Source organism: Chiloscyllium plagiosum, chromosome 9, assembly GCF_004010195.1.
Source record: "Chiloscyllium plagiosum isolate BGI_BamShark_2017 chromosome 9, ASM401019v2, whole genome shotgun sequence".
Lineage (NCBI taxonomy): Eukaryota > Metazoa > Chordata > Chondrichthyes > Orectolobiformes > Hemiscylliidae > Chiloscyllium > Chiloscyllium plagiosum.
This window is the reverse complement of record NC_057718.1, coordinates 45518180-45543415: the sequence shown is the minus strand read 5'-3', so window position 1 is coordinate 45543415 and position 25236 is coordinate 45518180. Positions and strand designations below refer to the sequence as shown.

Below are 25236 nucleotides of genomic sequence, written 5' to 3'. Positions count from 1 at the left end.
TCTGTTTTCTCTCATAGATGCTGCCAGACCTGTTGAGGTTCTCCATCAATTTCTGTTTGTGTTTCAGGGATGTGTCTGTGGTGTTTGAGTACTGTAATGGAATACTGTTGGGATTAATGAGATTGAGTTTTGAAGTCTTTAGAAATATTATAATAAACTTTTGTGTACTTTCTCAGTGCTGCAGGTTTGGGTTATTGTTTCAGTAAAAGACTGCCTTGTTTAAAAACAAAACCATCTAAGTCTGGGGATCTGATTTGCCTAATAATCTGATCCATTACCATATTCATTCTGCCATTTGAAGTGAGTTTGAGAAGGATTTTCCTGTTAATCTCTATGTACACAATCCTTATCAGTTGGCAGTGTGCCCATTATACCTGGTCGCCACTCCAAATATAATCAAAGTGCATAGGAAATGACCCAGTTTGAAGAATTTGAAGTATTATTAACCAATCTTACCAGATAAATAGCATGTGCCACTTTTATTTGTTACCAGCATCAAAAATAGGTTGCATAAAATGTCCTAAATTGTTTCAGCAGGAATGTGACCAACCAAAAATAGTTTGTGAAATGAGGTAATAGAGGGATGACTAAATGCTTAACAAAGAAGTAGGTCTGAAAGGAAGATGATTAGTCAAGAGTTTGGAGAAAACTTCAGACCACTGATAACTCAAAGGGTGGCAGCTGTTATTGGATGATAAGAAGGTTGTGGCATGGCAATTATAATTTTTCTGATCAGCTGTGTGATTTTCATTCACAAGCATGTGAACATCTTAAACCAGTAGAGCTGGACAAACAAGACAGCGTGGGATTAGTGGAAGAGTCTTTAGTCAGCTGAATTTTAATAGTGTAAGATTGGGTCCCATTTTAGAGCAGGCATACCTTAAGAGGCAACAAAATAAGTTTATCACTAAATTTGTCTGAGAAATTTGATTTTTAAAACTTTAGAAGTGAGAAAAGGATGGTGAGTATTACTAAATGTTTTTAAAATTTTAGTGCCTACAGAATGTCTCCTTTCATTCGTTTAATGAATGAGAAAGAGTAATCCAGCAGAAATACTGTTTGAACCATTTAAAAACCTAAGACTCCAGAGTTGATTATGATGGCGTGCGTACATGTAATGAGCAAAATCACTAAAACTGGAGGTCACATAGAAAATGTCAGATCTCTTCACCTAGTTCAGTGCAACTTCCATGTTGCATATTTGATCATTTTAATGCATGGCTCTGCAGAGTTGATTAATATCTCAATCCAATGGATTTAATAGCAATATAAAGATTTCAGAACTACTAGGGTTTCACTCCAGTCTCTCTCAATGTTTTTAAAATTTCTCTCTGTTTCAGACCTTGATAAATTGGATAATGAGAAAAGAGAGCTGATTGAGAGTGACATTGCTGCCCTTCATCATTTCTACAGCAAGCACCTTGACTTCCCTGACCGGGCAGCCTTGATTGAACTCTTTGCTAAGGCTTGTATCAGATTTGGAAATACTGTTTGTGTTTTTGTTTGTGGATGTGACTAGGTAACTTCAGAATTGTCGCATGTACATTATAAATAGAGTGTGATTTGCCACATAATATTTATTATTCTGTTAGAGTTGTGAAGATTCCAACAAGACTTTGAGGTGTATATCCATAGAATTAACCGAGAGCTTCGGATGAATTCCAAACGGGTTTTTTGTTTTCTGTTTATCTGCTGTGTGGACCTAACTTTTGGCCTACTGCAAAATAGGGGATGTATTAGTCCACACCATTAGTTCTTGATCTACATTTTCTAGTCAGTCAGAGCCAGAAACCTAGTACTTGCAACAGCTGTTGGATTTGAAAGTGCAGGAAATTATGACCAATATGGACTTCAGGATCACTCTTCTCAAAAGGTGATGGCAGATTGACAGTAATTGAATCCCTGTCATCTAAGCATTTTCAATTTCAAAGATTTGTCTGAAATTCATAGATACTTAGGCACCAACTTGAATTGTGCTTGGCATGATTGATCTTTGAGCAGGTTCAGATTTCAAAATTTTCTGGCTGAAGCCAAGCCTGAGTGTCCAGAAGCAATTGAGGAAGGCTGGTAAGTTGCGAAGTCTTTTGTCTCATCAGCCTCCTTTTTGGTAAAACAGAAGTTTCCTTTTTCTTTTTGTATCCTATTCTGTATCTGCTAGAGGAGGGCCTTTTAATGTTTATGGTGAGTGTCTCATCATTCTCTTGCCATTTACCTTGCTAACTTGGCAGAGGACCTGCATCTCAGACCTTGTCTTGATGTTATGCCAGAATTGTGCATGATCTTAATGGCAGCTCTACAAGGCAAGCAGTGTTGCCAGTAGATCTTACACCAGAATTGAATTTCTTATTTCTTGTTTTCTGGGGATGAAGGAGGTCATTAGCTGCATTAGACTGTGTAATATACAGTTACAAAACAAAATGGATTTCTTGTTTGGTAGTGCACCACCTTCCTTGGTGATAGCAAGAGGAAAATAGCTGCTGGACCTCAAAGAAGCAGATCCAGGCTCGTCCTATCACCCACTCACTCTCTCATTCTGACGTCTCTCCTCTTAAGACCTTGGATTTGATTTTTACCATTTTGTGCCAAGGGGTGTTTGAGGACTGTTGCAAGCATTTGGAATAGCATCGTTAAGTTGGTATAATATGTTGGGTTTTCAGATTGGGGAGTATGGCCTGGCCCATAAAAGATCAGGGGCTTTTTGTGGGGTTTGCTTTATAGTTTGGATTTTGGATTAAGGTGGTTGGACTCGAACCTGGCAAGTGGCAGGTGCGAGTGTCTTTTCTTCCAGATGTTGAGTTTGGTTGGTTTAAACAGTGCTTAGCTGAAAATGTGTTGCTGGAAAAGCGCAGCAGGTCAGGCAGCATCCAGGGAACAGGAGAATCGACGTTTCAGGCATAAGCCCGAAGAAGGGCTTATGCCCAAAACGTCGATTCTCCTGTTCCCTGGATGCTGCCTGACCTGCGCTTTTCCAGCAACACATTTTCAGCTCTGATCTCCAGCATCTGCAGTCCTCACTTTCTCCTTAAACAGTGCTTTGGATAGCAATGGCTCTCAGTCACCAAGAGTTTTTTGTGGGGGTGGAAGACATGATTTTGGGGGTTTTATAAAAGGTGGTTAAGGCCAAGCTGCTGGAATTGGCAAACAAGCTGGAGCTGCATCCTTCTGTGAGGAAAGGAGAGAATTACAGCAATAGCTCAGCATTTCAATTTGATGGAAATGCCATGGGAATCTTAATGGCTAAAATTCAGTTGAAAATGAAGCAGCTTCATTTAGAACCAAGTGACGAGGAATTACAATTAAAAGCAGAAGAGAGAAATAGAGGAAAGGAAGACAGGGAGTTTGCACTTAAGAAATTCTCACCTTAAACAGGAAAAAGTGAGGACTGCAGATGCTGGAAATGAGTCAAAAAGTGTGGCCCTGGAAAAGCATAGCTGGTCAGGCAGCATCCGAGGAATAGGAGAGTCGACGTTTTGAGCATAAGCTCTTCTTCATGAAATTGAAAAGTTGGCTCTCCTGCTCCTCGGATGCTGCCTAACCAGCTGTTCTTTTCCAGTGCCGCATGTTTTGACTTGGACAGGAAAGTCAGTTTAAAAGCGTGGAGATGAAGGTTGAAGGTAAACTGAGTGAGGGTGAGCAAACCCAAGGTAGCCAAAGGCCTGTTGAGCAACTGTTTAGATATATTCGAGCATTGCCTAAATTTGAGAAGGATGTGGAAGCCTTCTTTTTCATCTTGATTTGGAAAGGTGTCTCAACAAATATAGTGGCCAGTGACCATGTGGGTTTTGTTGATCCAAACAAAAAACTTGTAGAGCTAGTGAGGTGTTCACATCCCAAGCAGAGGAGATATCTGGGGCATAAGAGGTGGTGAAGAAAGCCATTTTAAATGCAAATGAGCTTGTGCCAGAAACCTACAGACAACACTTCAAGAACCCAAAGGTGGGATCCTGGTCAAATGCTACATTGAGTTTGAAAGGATCAAACTCAAGTAATTGTGATAGGTGGATAGGGCTTTAAAGATAGAGCAAACCTATGATGCTATTAGAGAAACGATTATTTTGGAGTTCACAAATTCACTTCCTGACATAGTGAGAACTCTTGTGGCAGAGCAGAGTTAAATCAGCAAAATTAGCAGCTGAAATGGTTGATGATTGAGTTGGTCCATAAGTCCACATTTGGCTTCCAAAATCCGTTTCAATCCGTGAGTGCTAGAAATTGGGGAAAAGAGAAATCCTAGTGTGGAAAGGTAGATCTCTGAAGATCATAAGGAAAACTTACCACAGGGTGAAAAGGAAACCCTTGCCAGGGAAAGAAGTTAAAGTCACTGCAATAAAGTAGACCAGATGAAATGAGTGTTGGTGGGTTAGGAAAAGCACTGGGAAGCCAGATGTAGGAAAACAGGGCAAGCCAGTGAATTTTGTTGGCGTGGAAATGGAAAGCTGCAGTGGAGGCTAGAAAGCTGCACCAGAATGTACAAGCTGGTCAGAGGTTGGTTAAGGAGGAAGTGCCAGATCATCTTAAACCATATACCTGTGAAAGTAAAGTTTACTCTCATAGGCCAGGAGCAGCAATTAGAGGTTACAATATTCAGAGATACAAGATCCTCTCAATCTGTGATGTTGAAAGATGAAGGAATGTGTACCTCTGAAGGACTATTGCCAGTAAAGGTGCTAGTATCGTGAGTTCACTGAGACAAGGAGCATTCAATTATGTAGAGTGAGGTTAGAGTGTCCAGTGAAAAGTGGAAAAGTCATGGTAGGAGTACTGGACAAATTGCAGGAATACAATTTGTCCTTGCTAATGATATAGCTGGTTCACCAGTAGGAGTGTTGCCTACTGTGGTTGAAAAGCCAGTGGAAACTCTGGCAATTGAACTATCCCAGGACACATCCTGGGATTTCTTTGGACTGTGGTAACAAGGTCACAAAGTCGCCAGTTCAAACAGGAGACATCAAAGAGTACAGATAAAGTTTTTTTGAAGTGGAATTAGTAGAGACCCTGTTTGATCAAATAGTTGAGACAAACCAGGATAAGAGAGATGACAAAGCAGACCCCTTTAGCTCAGATAAATTAACTGAGTTACAACAGAAAAATGAAAATTAACAGCAATTGTATCAAAAGACATTTGGATTCTGTAATTGCATCCCTGAATGCTACTATCTTAAATGATGATGTCTTAATGAGGAAATGGAGATTATCATGTATTCAGGTAGATGAAAAATGGGCAGAAGTTTATAGATTAGATTCCCAACAGTGTGGAAACAAGCCCTTCGGCTCAACAACTCCACACCGACCCTCTGAAGAGTAACCCACCCAGACCCATTCCCCTCTGAATGGCAGTAGGGGCAATTTAGCATGGCCAATTCACCTAACCTGCACATCTTTGGATTGTGGGAGGAAACCTGCGCACCCGGAGGAAACCCATGCAGACACTGGGAGAATGTGCAAACTCCACACAGACGGTCGCCCGAGACTGGAATCGAACCTGGGACCCTGGTGCTGTGAGGCAGCAGTGCTAACCACTGAGCCACCATGCAGCCCTTATTTTTTTAAAAGATTAGATTTAGATTGCTTAGTGTGGAAACAAGCCCTTTGGCCCAACAAGCCCACACCCACCATCTGAAGAGCAACCCACCCAGACCCATTCCCCTATGTTTACCCCTTCACCTAACACTAGGGCAATTTAGCATGGCCAATTCACCTATCCTGCACATTTTTGGACTGAGAGGAAACCGGAGCACCCAGAGGAAACCCACGCAGACACGGGGAGAATGTGCAAACTCCACACAGACATTTGCCTGAGGCAGGAATTGAACCCAGGTCTCTGGTGCCGTGAGGCAGCAGTGCTAACCACTGTGCCACCGTGCCGCCCAAGTTCATCAAATCATAGTGAGCGGGTTATAGAAATGTGTTGAGTGGTGCATGAGCTACTAGTAAGGGGTCATTTAGGGGAAGAGGAAAATCTCTAGCTAAAATACAAAAACATTCTTGCTGGCCTGGACTGCACAAGGATGTAGTTAAATTTTGCCAGATCTGCCATACATGTCAGGTAACTGGAAAACCACAGACAGTAATAAAACCCACACTTTTTAAATATCTATTCCTGCATTTGAGGAACCTTTTACTAGAGTCTTAATTGATTTGCGTAGGGCCTCTATCTGAAACAAAAAGTGGGAATCAGTACAGAAGAACCTTGATCATCCAGCATTCAATTATCCGATATTCGGATAATCCGGCAAGATCGCAAGGTTGCCCAATGCTTGGCTAAACTGGTATCTGGCACTTGATTATCCGGAATTCGATTTACCGAATGAAATACACCCTCCGCTCATGCCCTTTGGCTAATGGAGGTTCCTCTGTATTTGTTGATGATAATAATGGATGTGTTGATTTCCAGAGGCTGTTCCATTACATAATGATTAGATTTTTTTTTAGATTACATTACAGTGTGGAAACAGGCCCTTCGGCCCAACAAGTCCACACCGACCTGCCGAAGCGTAACCCACCCATACCCCTACATTTACCCCTTACCTAACACTACGGGCAATTTAGCATGGCCAATTCACCTGACCTGCACATCTTTGGACTGTGGGGGGGAAACCTGAGCACCCGGAGGAAACCCACGCAGACACTGGGAGAATGTGCAAACTCCACACAGTCAGTCGCCTGAGGCGGGAATTGAACCCGGGTCTCTGGCGCTGTGAGGTAGCAGTGCTAACCACTCTGCCACCGTGCCGCCCACTAACATCACAGCTAATAAGATTGTAGAGGAATTACTCAATTTGTTTGGACCAGATATGGTCCACCCGCAGAGATACAATCAGATCAAGGGTCAAACTCCACATTGGAATTATTCAAGGAAGGTATGGACAGCTAAGGAATAAAATAATTCAAATTTACTGCATACCATCCAGAATCGCAGGGATCGCTAGAAAGGTGGCAGCAGACATTAAAAGACCATCTTGAGGGCTTCTAGTCAAGACAGTCTGGTGATTGGGGTAAGGGAATTCTGTTTATACTTTTTGCGATCAGCGATGTCACCAAATGAATCAAATTGTCTATTTGAATTAGATTAGATTACTTAGTGTGGAAACAGGCCCTTCGGCCCAACAAGTCCGCACCGACCCGCCGAAGCGTATACCACCCAGGCATACTCCTATATTTACCCTTCACCTAACACTATGGGCAATTTAGCATGTCCAATTCACCTAACCTGCACATTTTAGCTTTTGGGCATGAAGTGAGGGCGACTAAAATTAAGGAGAAATTGGCAAGTCAGAATTCAGAGACCACATGATCAATTTAAATAGAGCGGGGTAATTGGCTAGACAGCATTTTAAAGTAACAAAGGATAAAATGAAACAGGAAGCAGACAGGAATCAAAAACTTGCAATTTTGTTACCAGAGATAAGGTGTTAGTGTTACTTCCAGAGATAGGTGAACCTTTTAAAAGCAAAGTTTAGTGGATCTTACCAAAAGGAAATTGTGTGGTTAACTATTTAATAAGGGCTCCAGATGCAAAGAAATCAGTGTGTCATGTGATTAGGGAAGGAAAGCAAGAGGACAGTGCTAATTGGTTACAGCATTGAGGGAAGAATCCAGTTCAGAGGATTCTGAATTGGCGATTCCTAAAATTAGGCTGGACAATGAGCAAGGTGTCAAAAATTGGGATATATTATTGAGTTACCTTCCAGAGGAAAATCGAAATGAGCTGAAAGAGTTATTACTCATGGGAAGATATGTGGAAATTAGCTGGGAAATAATAACCTAATTATGCATGATGTAGACATAGGAGATGCTGTTCCAATTAAGCAACATCCGTATAGGCATAACCCTCAAGTTGACAGTGGACTGTCAAAGGCATTTGACAGCCTAAAAGCTGTGTTAACCACTACCTAGTATTAGCCACACCTAATTACACAAACCGTTCAAGGTGGCTATCGATGCAAGTGATCTGGGTGTTAGTGCTGTGCTCTTTTAAGAAGATGATGAGAAGATAAACCTGTTGGGTATTTCTCCAGGAAATTGAGCATTCATCAGCAAAAATATTTGGTTGAGAAGGAGAGAGTTTGATGTTGGCGTTACAATGTTTCAATATTTGTTAGGAGTAACATATTTGAGACAATCCTATACACTGATCATAACCCATTGAAGTTTGTGGAGAAATTGTGGAGCTTGTGTTTACAGCCATTCAATTTGAAAATTGTACATGTAGCGGTACGAGAAAACTTAATTCTCAATGTATTATTGAGACTAGAATGGGACATTCAGTGGGAGGAATTCAACAGACTGACTATAAACATGCACAAATACATTCCGGTTCAATGTAATGTGTATGTTATAGGGTACTAACAGTTTAAAATTAAGGGTTTTAAAGTGAAACCATCTTTGGATATTGATAGCCCTTTTAAGGGGGGAACGTGTGACAATGCCATTCCTTTTAACAAGGTTATGTTGCCCTCTTTTTTTTTGGTTACAAAAGACAGACTCAAAGATCTAAGTTGAAGGGTTTCAAGGCCAATTTGATTATAGCTAACATACTGCCTCAGGCAAAAGGCTTTTAAGTTTAAAGAAAACACTTGCACAATGAAAGGGGAGTGGCCGGTTCTCCCAGCATCAATGACTTTGGTTTGGTTTTAGCACCGTAATGTTTAAAAAGCTGTTGACCTCGAGAGAAGCAGATCTAGGCTGGTCCTCTGTCTTTGTGTGTCTCTCTGACGTCTCTCCTGTAAGACCCTAAGTTAGGATCTGGGGCGCTTTCTTGAAATGTTTTGACAGGGTCTGGCCTGGTCCATAACAATTGTTTTAACTAACTAAAGTCCCCCAGACCTTTTTTGTTCTGTGGAGATAGGAGAGGGGTTAAACATCTGTTAAATTGTGGCTGTTATTTATGATGAGATTAAGTGTGTCTGTCTGCTTGCATAATTGAGGTGTTTGTCCTTTCTTTTGTTAGTAAAAATATATTCTGCCTAAATACTCCAAATTAGATATTATACCTGTGCTTAAAAGAATACTGGATATTAAATTGATTCCATAGCTGGATTGTGAGATTTGTCAGTGTGAGTTTCTCGCATTCATTCATGCAGGTTCACTTAAGCACTGTTTTTGATGGTTTATTTAAAAGGATAACAGCCCACTTAAGGTGTTTAACAAGTACATACTAAATGGGGAAAATGTTTGCTGTTTTGTAATCTGGTCAGGTCCAAGAGACAGTTGGCAAGGGCTGATTAATATTATAATATTTCCATAGTTTCAGGTAAGTCATAGAGACATAATGGTGGCGATGGTATTGTTCTGAATAGGTTAGTAGTCTCTGGTATTTATTCAGAGGTAGCTTTAGATGTAAATAGGTCTGATAAGGGTTGATGGTGTGAAGGAGAAGTAAAGAATTTGGAAGTATTACGGGCCATTGCTTTAATTTAAGTCTATTTTGCAATAATAAAATGTATTATAAAACCACAGTTTATGAATGATAGTGTTTATAGTAGGCAATTATGAATGAATACTGGTGTACGCTTGAGGGTTAATAAAAGAATTATGAATGAGTAAATATAAAGTGCTTGTGACTGGGTTAGTGAAGAGACCTATAATACAATATCTCTGAGGGGTAGCAAAAATGTGCTGTTATGACCCCAAGAGAAATTTGTAAACTATTTTACAAAGCAAAGATTCCTCGAAATTGTTTGAATCACATAAGATTTGATGTTTACTGTAACTAACAAACTCAGATCAACATCAAGTAAGTATTACTTATTGAATTAATAAATTACAGAAAAAAAACTTTTTTTCTATTGATTACTTAAAACAGTTGAAAATGCCACATTCTTAGCCAATACATAATCTGTTGATTAAAACTGCAGGCTCCTTCTGGATATTCAGTCGCTTCCGTTCTCATTCCTGGGTGAGGCTGTATTTTCCAGGGTCCCCTGGTGAGAAGTTCCCTCACCTAACTGCATTGTTGGAAGGAATGAGTTTCATGGCTCCTTATTTAATGTGCCTCTATTTGGCTTTGAAACTTAGCAATGCTTTCAAATCTGTAAATGCCAAGTTGGAATTGATCTAGATTGAGCATGCCTGGGTTTATTCATCCTTTTGGTAAATACTAATTCAATTGTTTGATTTTTGTCAGCGGGAAATACCAATACAATGACTAAAAGTCCAAATTTAATTTAGAAAATGCTATGTAATGTCCATCATTTTTATCTTTAATGGCCATGTTTCTGCATTCAAATATAAAGTGATTTCCTAAGCTGCATGCCTTTAATTAGCCAACCAGATCATTAGCTTGCTGTGCCTTTCTTTCAAGCTAGGGATTATCTGAAATTGATGACAGCAAGCCAGAAGCAGTAGTACAGTTGTGTGCTTGGCTGGCGAATGCTAGATTGCAACTCTAGGACTCTGTTTGTTTGGCAGTCACTATTCCTGACACTAAAATCTGGGTGGTCAGGTACCTACCTGTTGTGGGTCATGTTTCAGCACCTCTTGAGGCCGAGAGCTCACTGAACTTGTGCTGAATGGAGAATGCTGGCTACTTTATGCACTGTCTGCTTTTCGAAAGGAGAAGGAATGGTGATTAGTTCAGCACCCATGAGTGAAAAAATTGTTATCCTGACGAAAACAATAACTCATTTCAAGAAAATCTTTTGTGCAGAAAGAGATTGCGAAATAACTTTGCAGACCACAAAAATCTGCCTTTCATTCATTAATTTCTAAACGTTGTCTGTGACTGCAGTTCTGATTTGCGACCATTTTCTCCCTCTAGCCTTTATTAGGCAGCACCAGGTTATAGTCCAACAGCTTTATTTGAAAGCACTAGCTTTCATAGCGCTGCTTCTTCTGGTAGCTATGGAGCCAGATCATGAGACACAATTTGTATCAAAAGATTACTGTCAAGCAACTGAAATGATATTACAGTACTGTTAAGTCTTTCATCTTTTAGAATGGGTTGCAGGTTTTGGTTCATTAATATGTAAATCCCAGAACTTCTTTCAAGTCACATTCTTGAGTTAAGTTAAGGTTTTATGAAAGTGTGGTCAGAACTGGTTCTATTTCCAAATGTATAAAGTATTGCACGGATTGACTGCCTGCAGGGTGTCTTTCTCTCCCCCCCCCCCCGGGGCGTAACGATGCTCATGGTCACCTGAGGATCCACGGCCAAATGTCCCTGACCGCTGAAGTGTTCCCAGGTCGTCGTTGCCTCCACTCGGTCCCGCGAATGTACCGTGCCTCAGGGCATCCTTGCCTGCAGCATGAGCGACAACGTCAGCAGAGTACCTGCTGCATACATAGTGGCTGGTGTCCCCATGTGTAATGGTATCCATGTTGACACTGACATGTCATGCCATGACAGGGTTGTATGGTTGTTTAAAGGTGAGAAATGGAGGCGTAGGGAAAGTCTTGGTGAGTTGCTCACTCTCCTCAATGTGTTGCAGGCTGCCCAATGAGAGTGCTCTCACTCGCTCACACAGACCAATCTTTGGGATGAATTTATATTTGCAGATGCATTCTATTTTGCTCACAAAGCGCACAAACTGCAAGCAGTCAATCCATTTAATATTTTATAAATTCCTACTTTTGGAAGTAGAACCAGTTCTGGCCCCAGATTGGGATACAGACCAACTCTAACCTCACACCTTTAATGCATTGTGTGAGCTGAGATTTTGCCTTTTTGTTTAATAAAACCTTAAATTATCTTGAGAATGTGACTTCCAGAAGTTCTGGGCTTTACATACTAATGAACTGAAACCTGCAACCCATTCTAAAAGATGAAAGACTTAAAAGCAATCTAGGTTTGTTCAATATATCATTTCAGTTGCATGACACTGTGTAATCCTTACTATATTAGTTCTGTATCTTATGGTCCTGTTCCACTGCTACCTGATGAAGGAGTGACGCTCCGAAAGCTAGTGTTTACAAATACACCTGTTGGACTGTGACCTGGTGTTGTGATTTTTACCTTTTAACCACCCCAGTCCAACATCAGCTCCTCAACATAATGTTTATCAGGCAGATTCAAATTGACACCAAAGCATAGGGGGACACTGGTTAAGCTCTTATCTGTAGGGAATAACTTGAAGCAATTATTTCTGCAAAGGTTTTAGTTTTTGGCTTTTTTTTTAAAAGGTCAACTGTAATGGATTCACAATTGAGGATGAAGAGCTTTCTCACTTGGGTTCTGCTATCTTTCCAAGGTGAGAACTGTAATGCAAAGCTTTGTTTTCTATTGATATTTAATAAGATTGTTCTAATATAAGGTAGTCCAGTGCAATTGTTTCATCTTTAAAGTTATAGATGAGTTCCTGATAAGACTGCTTGCTGCTAACCCCCTCTGCCTGTTGTACTCAATAGTATTGTTATTGCTAGCAAGATATAGGTTACAATATAAGAGCTTTCAAAAGTAAAAGCAGGTTTCATCCAATGTAATTTGCGCGGATAATCACAGGATCAGTGACCTGAATGTTTCCAGAAATTCCTTTCTATCACAATGCACCTCAACTGAGGAAGCAAACATTATTCACTATATTGGGCCAACTGATGGGGGAAGCAGAGGAATGTAATGCAATATACTAACTGATTTTGGGGTGGGCAGACGAATGTAATGCAACACACCAAGCAAGTTAACGGTTTTAGACCCGGCCTTTAAAATGGGCAATGCAGTGAGAGGGTTGATTCACTTTAAAAAGTTGGTTCCACATACACATCCTCCAACTTCTATTTTGTGCAGCTTTACTTTGGGGTTTTTTTTCTGTTCCCTTTTTCAGATATAGCTCCTGTGTCTTTTTTTTTTAAATGCTCCTGTGCTTTTTTTCTCTTCTGTCAAAGGCCATTATCCAGCTGAGAGGCAGCCAGGTACCTAATGTTAAGGCAGTGTAGCTGGCAATACTATATCAATTAAAATAGTAGTAATTATTTATTGGTCGCTAGATTGGTCATGGCCATGGAATAATATTTGTGCAGGTGAGTTTGAGTAGCCACTATGTAATATAGAAAACACAGAACAGTATGGTGTATGAATTCAAAAAATCACCTAGGATACTGTTGCTTTACTGCGATTTTTAATTTCTTTATGCGGTGCTACAGAGATCAAAATTTGGGAGTTTTCCAACTTAAATCAAAAATTGTTCTACTATTATGGATATTTTTTGTATATTTTGTATGAGACTTTGCTATTTTGTAGACTGAGGAAAAATACACTTGATTCAGTTAGTCCAGAGAGCAACATGATATTTATGCAGTTCCTTACTTCAAACATAAAAACTGAGATCTCAAATGTATTCAGGATAGGGCACTGGTACACTGTCTGTACTGTAGCTGAAAGCTGAACTCCCACTCTATTCTGCTCTGTGCTTTTTTGAATATAGATTATGGCATCTTTAACTAAAGGGGGGTAATGAAGAGTTTGATAGGAAGATGAAGGCTGATCTATCCTTGATGTCCCCAGTTGAGTTTCTTTTTTGAGATTGGAAGCTGCTGATGGTGTCTTGGGGCACTAGCCTTGGAAGACTCAAGCCTGACAGTGTTGTAGCACTGTAATTACACATCCTTGGACTGACCTAATTGCTGAAGCTCTCTGCATTAATGCCTGCTGAGTATTTATTTAGTTCCATTACTCTGTCAGATTCAGTAACTCCTCCAAGATTGTTACTGCAGTGATGTGGGTTGTATTTGGCACTTACAAAACGATCAACATCTTTTATATACATTTTAACTATTTGTAAGTATTTTGCACGTGTTGCTAATGTGAGGCACTTCCTCAAGAAGTATTTTGTTAAGGCTACAAGGGCAGCTAAAGATGGCGGGGGGGGAGAATTGTAATCTAATGCTGCATCATCAAAGCAAGCAAAATCTCTAAGTCTCTTCAATGGCTTGGTTTTTTTTTTGTTTCTTAATGCTGACGTGATTAAGAACCAAAAACAGAAGTCGCTGGAAAAGCTCAGCAGGTCTGGCAGCATCTGTGAAGAGAAGTCATAGTTACCATTTTGGGTCCAGTGACCCTTGGAGAAATCAAAGGGCCATTGGACCCAAAACATTAACTTTGAGCTCTCTTCAGATGCTGCCAGACCCGCTGAGCTTTTCCAGCGACTTCTGTTTTTGGTTTTGATTCGGGAGTATCCACAGTTCTTTCAAATTTTGCTTGTGATTTAAACTGTGTAGTTTAGTACAGTAAAAGACTTGCTTGATAAATTGCAGGACATAGTTTTCTCGATCTGAGTTGATTCAAATTCTAATTTTCTGTGCTCATCGATTTTTGGGAGGTTCTAGGGGGCTATCTGTAAACTTTGCACTCTAGGAGAGGAAGACCTCGACGTACCATAAACCAGACACACATCCTGGAAACAAAACTGTGACTTGCACAGCCCCCTTGACTACATCACCATCACAACAACTGTGCTCATTGTGCCAGTCACTTGAAGCATCTCCATGTCTTGTCTGAACTTTTTCTTTTTTTAAAAAAAAAAGGTTGCAAATACAAGTTATAACATTTATTTACTAGTTTTTTATAAATTTAGTTGTTGGTTGTACATTATGTATTTCCAACTTGTAAATGTTTTATCCATTTTAAGTTGAGGTTTTGAAACTGAACTAACTTTAGAGTATTGAAATTCCTGATATACTTTGGTTTTGTTCCTTTTTTTTTATATAGCGTTGCCTTGATGAATCATAGCTGCTGCCCAAATGTGATTGTAACCTACAAGGGTACAACAGCAGAAGTCCGAGCTGTGAAGGAGATCCATGCTGGGGAAGAGGTTAGAAAGAGAAGGATTTTAAAATCCCAGTTGTAGTAATTCTGTTGTTGTGACCATACCAGGAATGTCTGTAGTGTGGCCCATGCACTCAGGAATTAAGTAGCTTGTGTTAACACCATTGTTTCAATGTTTAAAAATAACTGACTAATGTTTTAGCTTTAAACAAAATAAAAGCTTAGCAACTTTCATCAACAGTTGAATAGTAAACTAAGCAAAAGTTTCTTATTGTTATTAGATAAAATAGATGCAAATTTGAAATGTACTTGTGAATAAAAGATACTTGAATGAAAATCTGTTTAGAGCTGAAAATGTGTTGCTGGAAAAGCACAGCAGGTCAGGCAGCATCCAAGGAGCAGGAGAATGGACGTTTCGGGCATGAGCCCTTCTCCAGGAATGAGGAAAGTGACTCCCACAGCTACCTAGACTACACCTCCTCCTCCCACCCTGCCCCCTGTAAAAACGCCATCCCATATTCCCAATTCCTTCGTCTCCGCCGCATCTGCTCCCGGGAGGACCAGTTCCAATACCGAACAACCCAGATGGCCTCCTTCTTCAAAGACCGCAATTTCCCCCCAGACGTGATCGACACCAGGACAGAACCCCACTGGTCCTCACCAACCTCCATATACATCGTATCATCCGTCGTCATTTCCGCCGCCTCCAAACGGGCCCCACCACAAGGAATGTATTTCCCTCCCCTCCCCTATCAGCGTTCCGAAAAGCCCACTCCCTCCGTGCACCACCTTCCTAACCTGCAATCTTCTTCCTGACCTCTCCGCCCCCACCCACACTCCGGCCTATCACCCTCACCTTAACCTCATTCCACCTATTGCTTTTCCAACGCCCCTCCCCCAAGTCCCTCCTCCCTACCTTTTTTATCTTAGCCTGCTTGGCACACACTCCTCATTCCTGGAGAAGGGCTCCTGCCCGAAACGTTGATTCTCCTGCCCCTTGGATGCTGCCTGACCTACTGTGCTTTTCTAGCAACACATTTTCAGCATTGTCAGTGCAGACCCGTTACTTGTAGATGCTCTTTCTTACAGAAGATGAAGTCAATATTTAACAGCTGCAATGGTTTCAGTATTGAATAGCTTTTGAGGCCACTTTATTCAAGTGAACTTTATTAGAGCACAGTATATGAGAGCAGGTTTTCACCTCCTGGAGCTACATGTCCGAACTCTGGTTGAACTCCAGAAGTATCTTTTTCTTTTGTCTTTTTTATTCTACTTTACCTTTTTTCCTCTTTTTTTTAAAAAAAATTTTTTCTCTTTCTTTTGTTTTTTCCTCCTCTTCTTTCTCATTAGTCCTTTGCTCATTCGCTCATTAGAGGGCGACATGTTGGCTCAGTGGTTAGCACTGCTGCATCGCAGCACCAGGAATCCGGGATCGATTCCACCCTCTGGCAACTGTCTCTGTGGAGTTTCCACATTCTCCCGTGAATGTGTGAGTTTCCTCTGAGTGCTCTAGATTCCTCCCAAAGTCTAAAAATGTGCAGGTTAGGTGGATTAGCCGTAGGAAATGCAGGGTTGGGGGAATCTGCATGGGATGCTCTTCAGCAGGTCAGTGTGAACTCGATGGGCCTGGTGACCTGCTGCCACACTCTAGGGATTCTGATTCTATGATTCTGTTATCCCCTGTTGCCCTGTACTCTGCACTCTGGCGTTGCTCCTTCTCTACTCTCGCTTTCTTTCCTAACGTGGAAATTGAAAATAAGCAGGTATGTAAATGGTATTATAATCTGGTTTATATAAAGTCATAGAGATGTACAGCATGGAAACAGACCCTTCAGTCCATTGAATGGTGAGTTTAAGGTAGGGTTCCGTGCATTTTTTTTTAACTTCAGTTCTGATGTGAATTCCAAAAAATGTATTATTGCACTATATGGGGCTGTTTTCCCTGGAGAAATGTATTATTGCACTATATGGGGCTGTTTTCCCTGGAGCTTCGGAGGCTGAGAGGTGACCTTATAGAGGTTAACAAAATCATGAGGGGAATGGATAGGGTAAACAGGCAAAGTCTTTTCCCTGGGGTCGGGGAGTCCAGAACGAGAGGGCATAGGTTTAGGGTGAGAGGGGTAAGATATAAAAGAGACCTAAGGGGCAACTTTTTCACATAGAGAGTGGTACGTATATGGAATGAGCTGCCAGAGGATGTGGTGGAAGCTGGTACAATTGCAACATTTAAGAGGCATTTGGATGGGTATATGAATAGGAAGGTTTTGGAGGGATATGGGCCGGGTGCTGGCAGGTGGGACTAGATTGGGTTGGGATATCTGGTCGGCATGGACGGGTTGGACCGAAGGGTCTGTTTCCATGCTGCACATCTGACTCTCTCGTTCTATGATTTAATCCTTCATGTGCTTATTCAGTAGGAAAAACCAACTTGAACCAAAAGAGTAGTACTTTCAAACAAAACCTGTACATCCTCAAAGTACTAAGCCATAGAGTAGTCTAGTCATAATATTTTTCTTGGATGCTTATGATGCAAAGGATTCTCTTTCCCTTTTGAATAAAACTGTAGGTTTATGGAATGTATAAGTTTTTCATTGCACATCTCTTTGATCTGCCACCTTTCAGATTTTCACTAGTTATATCGATCTTCTGTATCCAACTGAGGATCGACAGGATCGACTGAGGGATTCCTATTTCTTCACTTGTGACTGCAGAGAATGTGCAACAAAAGCAAAGGTAACCTTTTTTTTTTTCAACCACATCATCTTTTCTGCTTTTTTTTTTAGTCTCTCGCTCTCTCTACCCTCCCTCCCCTCATGCAGTTACATGTCAGGGTATTGGTTTTCTGTGAGCAGAGCCCACACCATCTGTGCTCTGAGGATAACACCAATATTGTCATGTTATGTAGGATGCAGCAAGGCCTTCCAAACCTGGAGGTCCTTGCCTCTCGAGATACTGGAGCAGGATATGACCATTCCAGTGACCTGGCTTTGCTGTTGGCATTTGGATCTTGCTGAACCTGTTTGCAGCTCCTGCAGTTTGATTTCTTTAAATGTGACTTTGGCCATGTGCCTTACTTGCTGATTCCACCTGTAAAAGCAACCTTCAACTGCAGAAGGCATTGCAGCAGCTCAATTTTGACTTCAAGGTTTCAACACCTTTCACCTTTTTTGGAAAGGGCTTCCAAACAATTAACAGGTCTACAATCTGTAATGGACTGATCTGGCTTTCATAATTACAAGTATCTGGTATCTGTATTTACTTTTAATCTTCTGTATCTGGTAGCTCTTCCTAGTTTCCCTTATTGTGACTGGGGAGTGCTGCTTTGCCGGGTTGCTTGTGAATCACAGCCATTTCCCAGGTGGCTCTCACTGTACAGTTTGCACCTCTCACTATCTAGATATTTGGAGAATGAAATCTTGTGCTGCTGAAGTTGATGGCCCTTTCATTTTGGTTTTTGTAGCTGCAGGGTAATTATCCCCGACACAATTACTCTAGAATTCAACCACTCAGATGGTGAAAACTTTCTGAATTTACTGATTCTAAGTGAATGGAATAAACTCTGGATGTACAGCCCAAAAAATACACCTATGGCCTGTTAATAGATGACCAAGAAATGACAAATTAAGTTATGGATTAAACTAAAACCCTCAAAACATAACCAGGAGATGGTCAGACCCTAACTTTTATCATTATTTAAAGGCATGTGTAAGGTGCTGTGTTCAATTACGCCAAACTACTAGATTTTAAGCAAAACCGGTTATTCTTGCACCATAGTTAAAAGAAAAAAACTGAACTTTTATTGAATTGATTACAAAATAATATTATTTAATTATTGCTCATCAACCGTTCTAGTATAGCACCATCCCATAAACACACCCTTGGCAAAAGCAAATTCATCAAAACTGATTCCCCTTGCATGCTATCTCTAGTCCAGGAGAAAACAGAAAAGCCTGAATCCAGCAGTAGAAAGTTAGCTCTGGCTTTTGCAGTAGCTCCAAAATTGCAGCTTCAACAATTGAAAGAAAAAACTAAAACGTGTGTCTCTCCACCCACTCATGCATCCTTTGACTGGGTAGTTTTTTTTTAAAATATGTAAAGTTATTTACTGTGTTCCCTGGAGCAGACGCCAGGTTTTCTTGTTTTCAAGAGAAACAGGGCAGAATAAATGCCTCTTAAAAGCACATTTTATCACTATGAATAAATATTTTGCTTTTCTCTTCACCATAGGTGATATGAATTAATCTCCTTAATTAGCTGTAAAGCAAAAGGTGGGAGGAAGAGTTGAACAACTTGAAATTGTCATCCCTGGGGAAGTACTGGGCATACAGATAGAGCTGCAGATGGCTAAGCCCCTGGGTCTAGATAGATATCATCCTCAGGCCCTTTTTTAAAAGGTGTGACTTATGATGTAGTCAATGCATTGACATGAACTTTGCCCAATTTGCTAGATTCTAGAAAGGTTCTATCAGGCCGGCAAGCAGCAATTGTAATGTGCCTCTTCAAAAAATGAAGGAGGCTTGAAATTTTAAAGTTGAGCAGGAGGCTGGAAGAACACCACAAGCCAGACAGCATCAGGAAGTGGAAAAATTGATGTTTCAGGTGTTACACCCAAAACGTTGACTTTTCCACCTCCCTGATGCTGCCTGGCTTGCTGTGTTCTTCCAGCTTCCTGTTTGTCTACCTTGGATTCCAGCATCTGCAGTTAAATTTCATGAGAGATGAAAATAATATGAACAAGTTAGCTTGGTATTTGTCATTCGTAGGGTGTTAAAATCATTCTTAAAGGAAGTCACTTAGAAAAATTCAATAATTGAGAAGAGTCAGTGTTTCACCAAAGTTTTTGGAGTGCTTTTAAGGGGTGATGGGCGGTGGATATGAGGGAGCTTGTGGACACTGCTTTTTGGTTTTGAAAAAGGCATTTAACAAGGTGCCACAAAAAAAAAGGTTTTTGAGCAAAGTAGATGCAGAGATCGATTTTTTCCTTACTTAGCAAAAATCTATCTAAGGTTCTTGGAAGTAGATTGGAAAGTGAAGTTTGAGTTACAAACAGATTAGCCATGGTCTTATTGAGTGGTTGAGCAGGCTGGAGGGGCTGCTTGGTTGATTTCTCCAAATCCATATCTCTGATACAAGCCCCATGACGCAATGTGTATTTGTGCAGGGCTTTTCATGTCATTGGGATGTTCCTTTGTATTTCTCTGCCAAAAGAGCATTTTGCGACATAACTCCTATCAAAATGTGGCGAATGACTTCCTGCCTGATGCAAAGTAAATGTTTTATAAAGGAGGAAATGAGGAAAACAAAACAAAATAGGGATGGAGATTGCAATCTAATGTTGCAGAACTCCATCTTGACACAAAAAGGCTGGAAAGCTGTGGTTGTACTTTCCAACTGAACGGAGATGTTCTGACAAATGGTCACCCAGTCTATGCTTTGGTTCCCCAGTGTAGATGAGATGACATCACGAGCAGTGAATACAGTATGCTAATTTGCACAAAGTTATAACTTCAACTGTTTAATAGTCTTTAATATTAAATAAATATTCCCATCCATCTCTGCAGGATAAAGAAAAGTTGGAGCTTACAAAATATGGTGAACCACCAAAGCCAGAGGTCATCAAGGACATGATCAAATATGCTCGGAATATAATTGAGGAATTCAGAAGAGCAAAGCATTACAAAAATATCCTTTTTTTTTATTTTTGCTGTGAATTGGTCATACGCCATACCCCTCTGTAAAAACCAAACTACTGCAGATTTCAGTGGTGCTGTTTTCTTGTGTTTAATTATTTAATTTCAGTTATTTCCGAATGCTGTTCAAACCCTGTATGATATTAGCTATTTACTATCCTTGTTCCTGGTGCATAGTATTTGGACCTGGGAATAAACAGCTGTTAAAAATTGCTGAAGGCACAAAGTCGAAGACTTATTCAGGAAAACTACACTAAACTTGAGACAGGAGCCAGCACAATAGACAATGAGCAGATTGGCAGCAGGAGTAATTTTGATTGTAGAGAAGTGAGGTGATAAATTGTGGGAGGGAAAATCATGAAAGCAGGTACGAACTGAACAACCACTGAATGTGACGAGAGCCATTTATTTCAAACACCATTCCTTATGAGGCAAGTTTTTTTTGAGTATCTTGGGTTTTACAAAACGAGCGAATGGGGACAGGAGAAGGCCATTCGGCCAGTCAAGCCCACCCTGCACATTCAATATGCTCTTGGCTGATCAAACACTTCAGTGCCCTTTTACCATCTCTATAACCTGGTACACTGTTGATAATCCGAAATATATCAATTTCTATTTTAAACAAGGTGGAAAATGGAGCTCCCATAGTCTGCCGGGGCAGAGACTCCTAAAAGGTGTCCCCGTTTGTTTTTAAATGGTGCCCCTGGTTCTAGACTCCCAAACAGGGTAAACCTCTTGCCTGTATCCACCTTGTCTATCACTATATTTAAGAACTTTGTAGGTTTGTGATATCACCTCTCATCCCTTGAAACTGGAGAGTACAGACCCAGTTTGCCTAATCTCTCTATGGCATTGTCCTACTATCCTAGGGGCAAGTGTAGTGTGCATTCATTGCACTGTCTCTGACAATATTTTTCCTGCGATGAGGATGCCAAAACTGCACTCAGTACTCCAGAGACTGTCTAACCAAGCTCTATGTCAATGAAGCAAGACTTTAATGCAGATCCTCTTGCAATAAAAGCTAACGTTCCATTCGGCTTCCTAACAGTCTGCTGAATGTGCACGTTAACCTTCAGTGACATCTTGAGAAGGATGCTTAAGTCCCTCTGTATGTCTGTACCTTCCAATCTCTGGCCATTTAAGAAATACTTTGCACATTTTGTTTCACTTATTAAAGTGGATAATTTCACATATTTTCACAGTATTTTCCATCTGCCATGCTCTTGACCATTCACTTAATCTGAGAGGAAGTGCAGATGCTGGAGGTCGGAGTCAGAGTGTGGTACTGGAAAAGCACAGCTGGTCAGGCAGCATCCGAGAAGCAGGAGAATCGATATTTCAATTTTGAGGGCTTTTGATAAAGACTCCATAGGAAACTGCACTTGCTCCCAGGATAGTAGGACTATACCATGGAGAGAGATTGGGCAAACTTGTCCTGTACTCTACAGTTTCAAGGGCTGAGAGGTGATATCACTTAAACCTACAAAGTTCTTGATGAAGAGTTTGTGCTTGAAATGTCGATTTCTCCTGCACCTCAGATGCTGCCTGACCAGCTGTGCTTTTCCAGCATCACTCTCCAACTCATTCACTGCACCTGTCCAAACCTTCCTGAAGGTGCTTCACATCTTCATAACACGCATTCCCACTTAGAAGTTTATCACCCACAAGTATGGTAATGTTACATTTGGATCCCATCTTGATATCATTGATACTTATTGTGAATAGCTGGGTCCGCAAGTTTACTGATCCTTCTGCTATCCCACTCGTCAGTCTGCTAACATGAGTGACCCATTTATTTCTGCTCTCTGGCTAACTGATCGAAATTGATCATTCATCTGTGCCAATACATTACATCCTATCCCATGCTTTAACCTTTCTAACCAGTCTCCTGTGGAGTCTTTATCAAAAGCCTTCAGAAAATCGTGTTGATGGATATAGTACTGTTCCATTAATTTTGTTAGTAATACCTTCAAGTTCATCACAAATGATTTCCCATTTTGACGTAGTGAGCATGTTTGCAATCAGATCATTCTCGTCCAAGTGTCTGTTTCCCCCATTCTTTGTAATAGATTCTAGTACTATCCCTAATACCGTGTAAGACCAGATCCGTAGTTCCCTGTTTTCTTACTCTCTCCTTAAATAACGGGCTGATGCTTGTTACCTTCCAACTACAGGAGTCATTTTAGAAGAGAATTCCTCAATGTCTTACCCACTCTGTAGTCACTTCCATAGCACTCCAGACTTTGAATATCACATCCTGGCAGTTTTATTGCATTTCAGCCCCATTAATTTCTCCAGTTCATTCTTGCTAATGCTAATTTCCTTCAACTCCTCATTCTCCTTAGCCATTTGGATCTCTACATCTGAGGGATTTCTTGTATCCTCCGCAATGAAAACATATACAAAATAATCCTTCAGCTTCTCTTTCAGTAAACATTAATTAAAACACCTAAATTCCCCTCTGCTGCAAATTTCCAGTTAGCACCTCTGTCTCTGTCTTGCTCTGAAATCTCCCTCACTCTGACCATGCGAACATGAGTACAGGATCAAAAAGTGACAGGCCATGATTAATGCTGTTTGCTGTTTTGAGTGTATGATTAAACAAAGGATATTAAAGCTGCAGTGTAGTATCAGAATGAATCTAAGTGATAGAAACTTTGACTTGAGAGGTTATGCAAGATGTGTTGAGTCAGACTGGAAAAAGATTTGCAAATTAAATTGACTGCACTACATGGAAATAATTGTATGTAGACCAATATGATAGTGACTTTTTGTCACCATTGGAGATATCTTTGTGTTCCTGGATATGAGAAATGATTGGTTCTAACAGTAATAATTTCCAGGATCTCAATGTTAGTGAGAGAATTTGGTTTTTAAATGGTTTTGAAGGTCTTGGATTATTTCCTCTGGGTTGTCAGTTCATCTTCACAGATTCCACAACCAAAGTTCTCTGAGTAAGAGAAATGTCCTTGTACAGACCCAGCACTGTGAAGGACACAATTTGTGCGAGAGAAGCACTATGAATTTTCAAAGTGAAGTATTTGTTTTAATCTTTCATTACAGAATAGCTTTGAGCTCCATGATATTCTTTTTGTACAGTTCTTAACTATCTGGCACCCCCTAGTGAGCTGCTGGAGATCTGCGAGTTAAGTCTGGATAAGATGGGCTCCACGTTTGAGGACAACAATGTCTATATGCTGCATATGATGTACCAGGCCATGGGAGTCTGCCTTTATATGCAAGACTGGGATGGAGCCTTGCGCTATGGTCAAAAAATAATCAAACCTTACAGGTGATCGAAAGAACATACAGTTAATGCAGTATTTATTTCTTGTAATCTTTCTACAGGATAATTTCTAAAAATAGTTCATTTACTTTGGGTTTTAGAGCAGATATTAATAGTTTAACATCTGCATGAGTCACTTGTGTACAGTGCAAATTTAATCCTAAATTGTTGCATGGTGCAGTATAATGCAACCACATTACTTTTACAGAGCACTTAATTTTAAAAATGTAATAACTACTTTATTTATATCTAATGACTAGCAATTTCCATGAGGGGAGCCTACATTCAGGTAGCCAGAAGGGAGCAGCAGACTCTCCTCGTGCTAAGATGTTGTATATTTTTGTATTGGCAAGCATGACAGAAAATGCAGGTGATTTCAAATTAGGGAGCCGTGGAGTTGTGAAAATGTAAGCCAGGGAGCTCTGTTTGGATTTCCTGTGTAGAGAGAAAATGGCCTACAAGCTAGATGTGGAAAATAACTTGTGATGAGCCAAATAAACAGACCCAGGTTCTCAGGAAGCTTTCCATGGTAGAGGTGGATTTGTGTCTGCACTTATGTGTGGCAAGTTTCGAAATGTGACAGCGATGCACCAGGCTCTGTGCTCTTCCATGTGGAGGGAGGGGGTGTTTTGCACCTCATCAAATAATTAGCTGCCTGCCCTTTTCTTAATGCACAGTCAAGATGAGGAAAAGTAAATTATACTGAACATTCTATCCTTCATGTTTCTCTTTTGTCTACAAAGCAGGCACAGTCACAGTACCCATCAAGTGATGCCTTGTCTTCAGGCTCTAAGCTGCTCCTGTTTTAGATAAATTTAATTTGTTGTTGTAACATACTTTTTCTTTTGTCCTCAGCAGTAGATTGTAGTTGTATTTAAAACTTTCTAGACAAGCATTTTTTTTTTTCTTCTTTTAAAAAGTGGATCTGGTCATTCAATTTGGTCGTACCTGGTATTATCACATTTTAACCACTTTTTGATTCTCGCATCCTGGATGCTGTTGCTTTGTGCAGGAAATTATGGGTACCCTGATGTGGCAGAAAGCTCCTGGGGAGGCATTGTGACGGTGATGTCTACAGAAGGCAGTATCCTTCTGCAGGGACTGGAGTCACATGTAGGCCAAACTGGGTAAGGATGGCAGGTTTCCTTCCCTAAAGGATATTCCTTTCCGTTTTCTGCTGTTAATTACATTTGAGACAAAATGTACAATCAGGATCAAATTGGTGGCATGGAAGCTGTCACATTATCATTCAACAAATGATAGTCCATTTTACACTTCACCCTATTTAAAACTGTCTATTGCCATTTCCCAAGGCTAACATTGTTCCTTCTCAGTCCTCTCAGCTGTTCAAAGCAATTTAAATCTGAAGAAGACAGAAACAGACTATTTTGAGGTTATTATCACACCCGAGGGCTGAGTGTGTTTATTGCAGACAGTGTTTTTGAATCCTACAATTAGTTGAATATTGTAATTGCAAAATATACTTGCAGGTAGCCCTTGACTGTGCACAGAACTGTCATCAAACATATCCTACCAGTGATTGAGAAATATGTTTGGCAGTT

At 40.5% G+C, this 25236-nt stretch overlaps 1 protein-coding gene across 3 annotated transcripts in view; it reads left to right on the top strand.

The window, feature by feature from the left end:
- smyd2a (SET and MYND domain containing 2a) overlaps positions 1-25236 on the top strand; it is a 58097-nt gene that overhangs the window by 27681 nt on the left and 5180 nt on the right. For 2 of the 3 annotated variants that reach the window (XM_043695833.1, XM_043695832.1), the window contains exons 5-10: positions 1341-1465; positions 12121-12188; positions 14642-14744; positions 17321-17431; positions 20260-20380; positions 23506-23680. In XM_043695833.1, the coding sequence (XP_043551768.1) occupies positions 1341-1465; positions 12121-12188; positions 14642-14744; positions 17321-17431; positions 20260-20380; positions 23506-23680 (703 nt within the window). The remainder of the gene's footprint in view (positions 1-1340; positions 1466-12120; positions 12189-14641; positions 14745-17320; positions 17432-20259; positions 20381-23505; positions 23681-25236) is intronic. The other variant, XM_043695834.1, reaches the window with a different exon arrangement.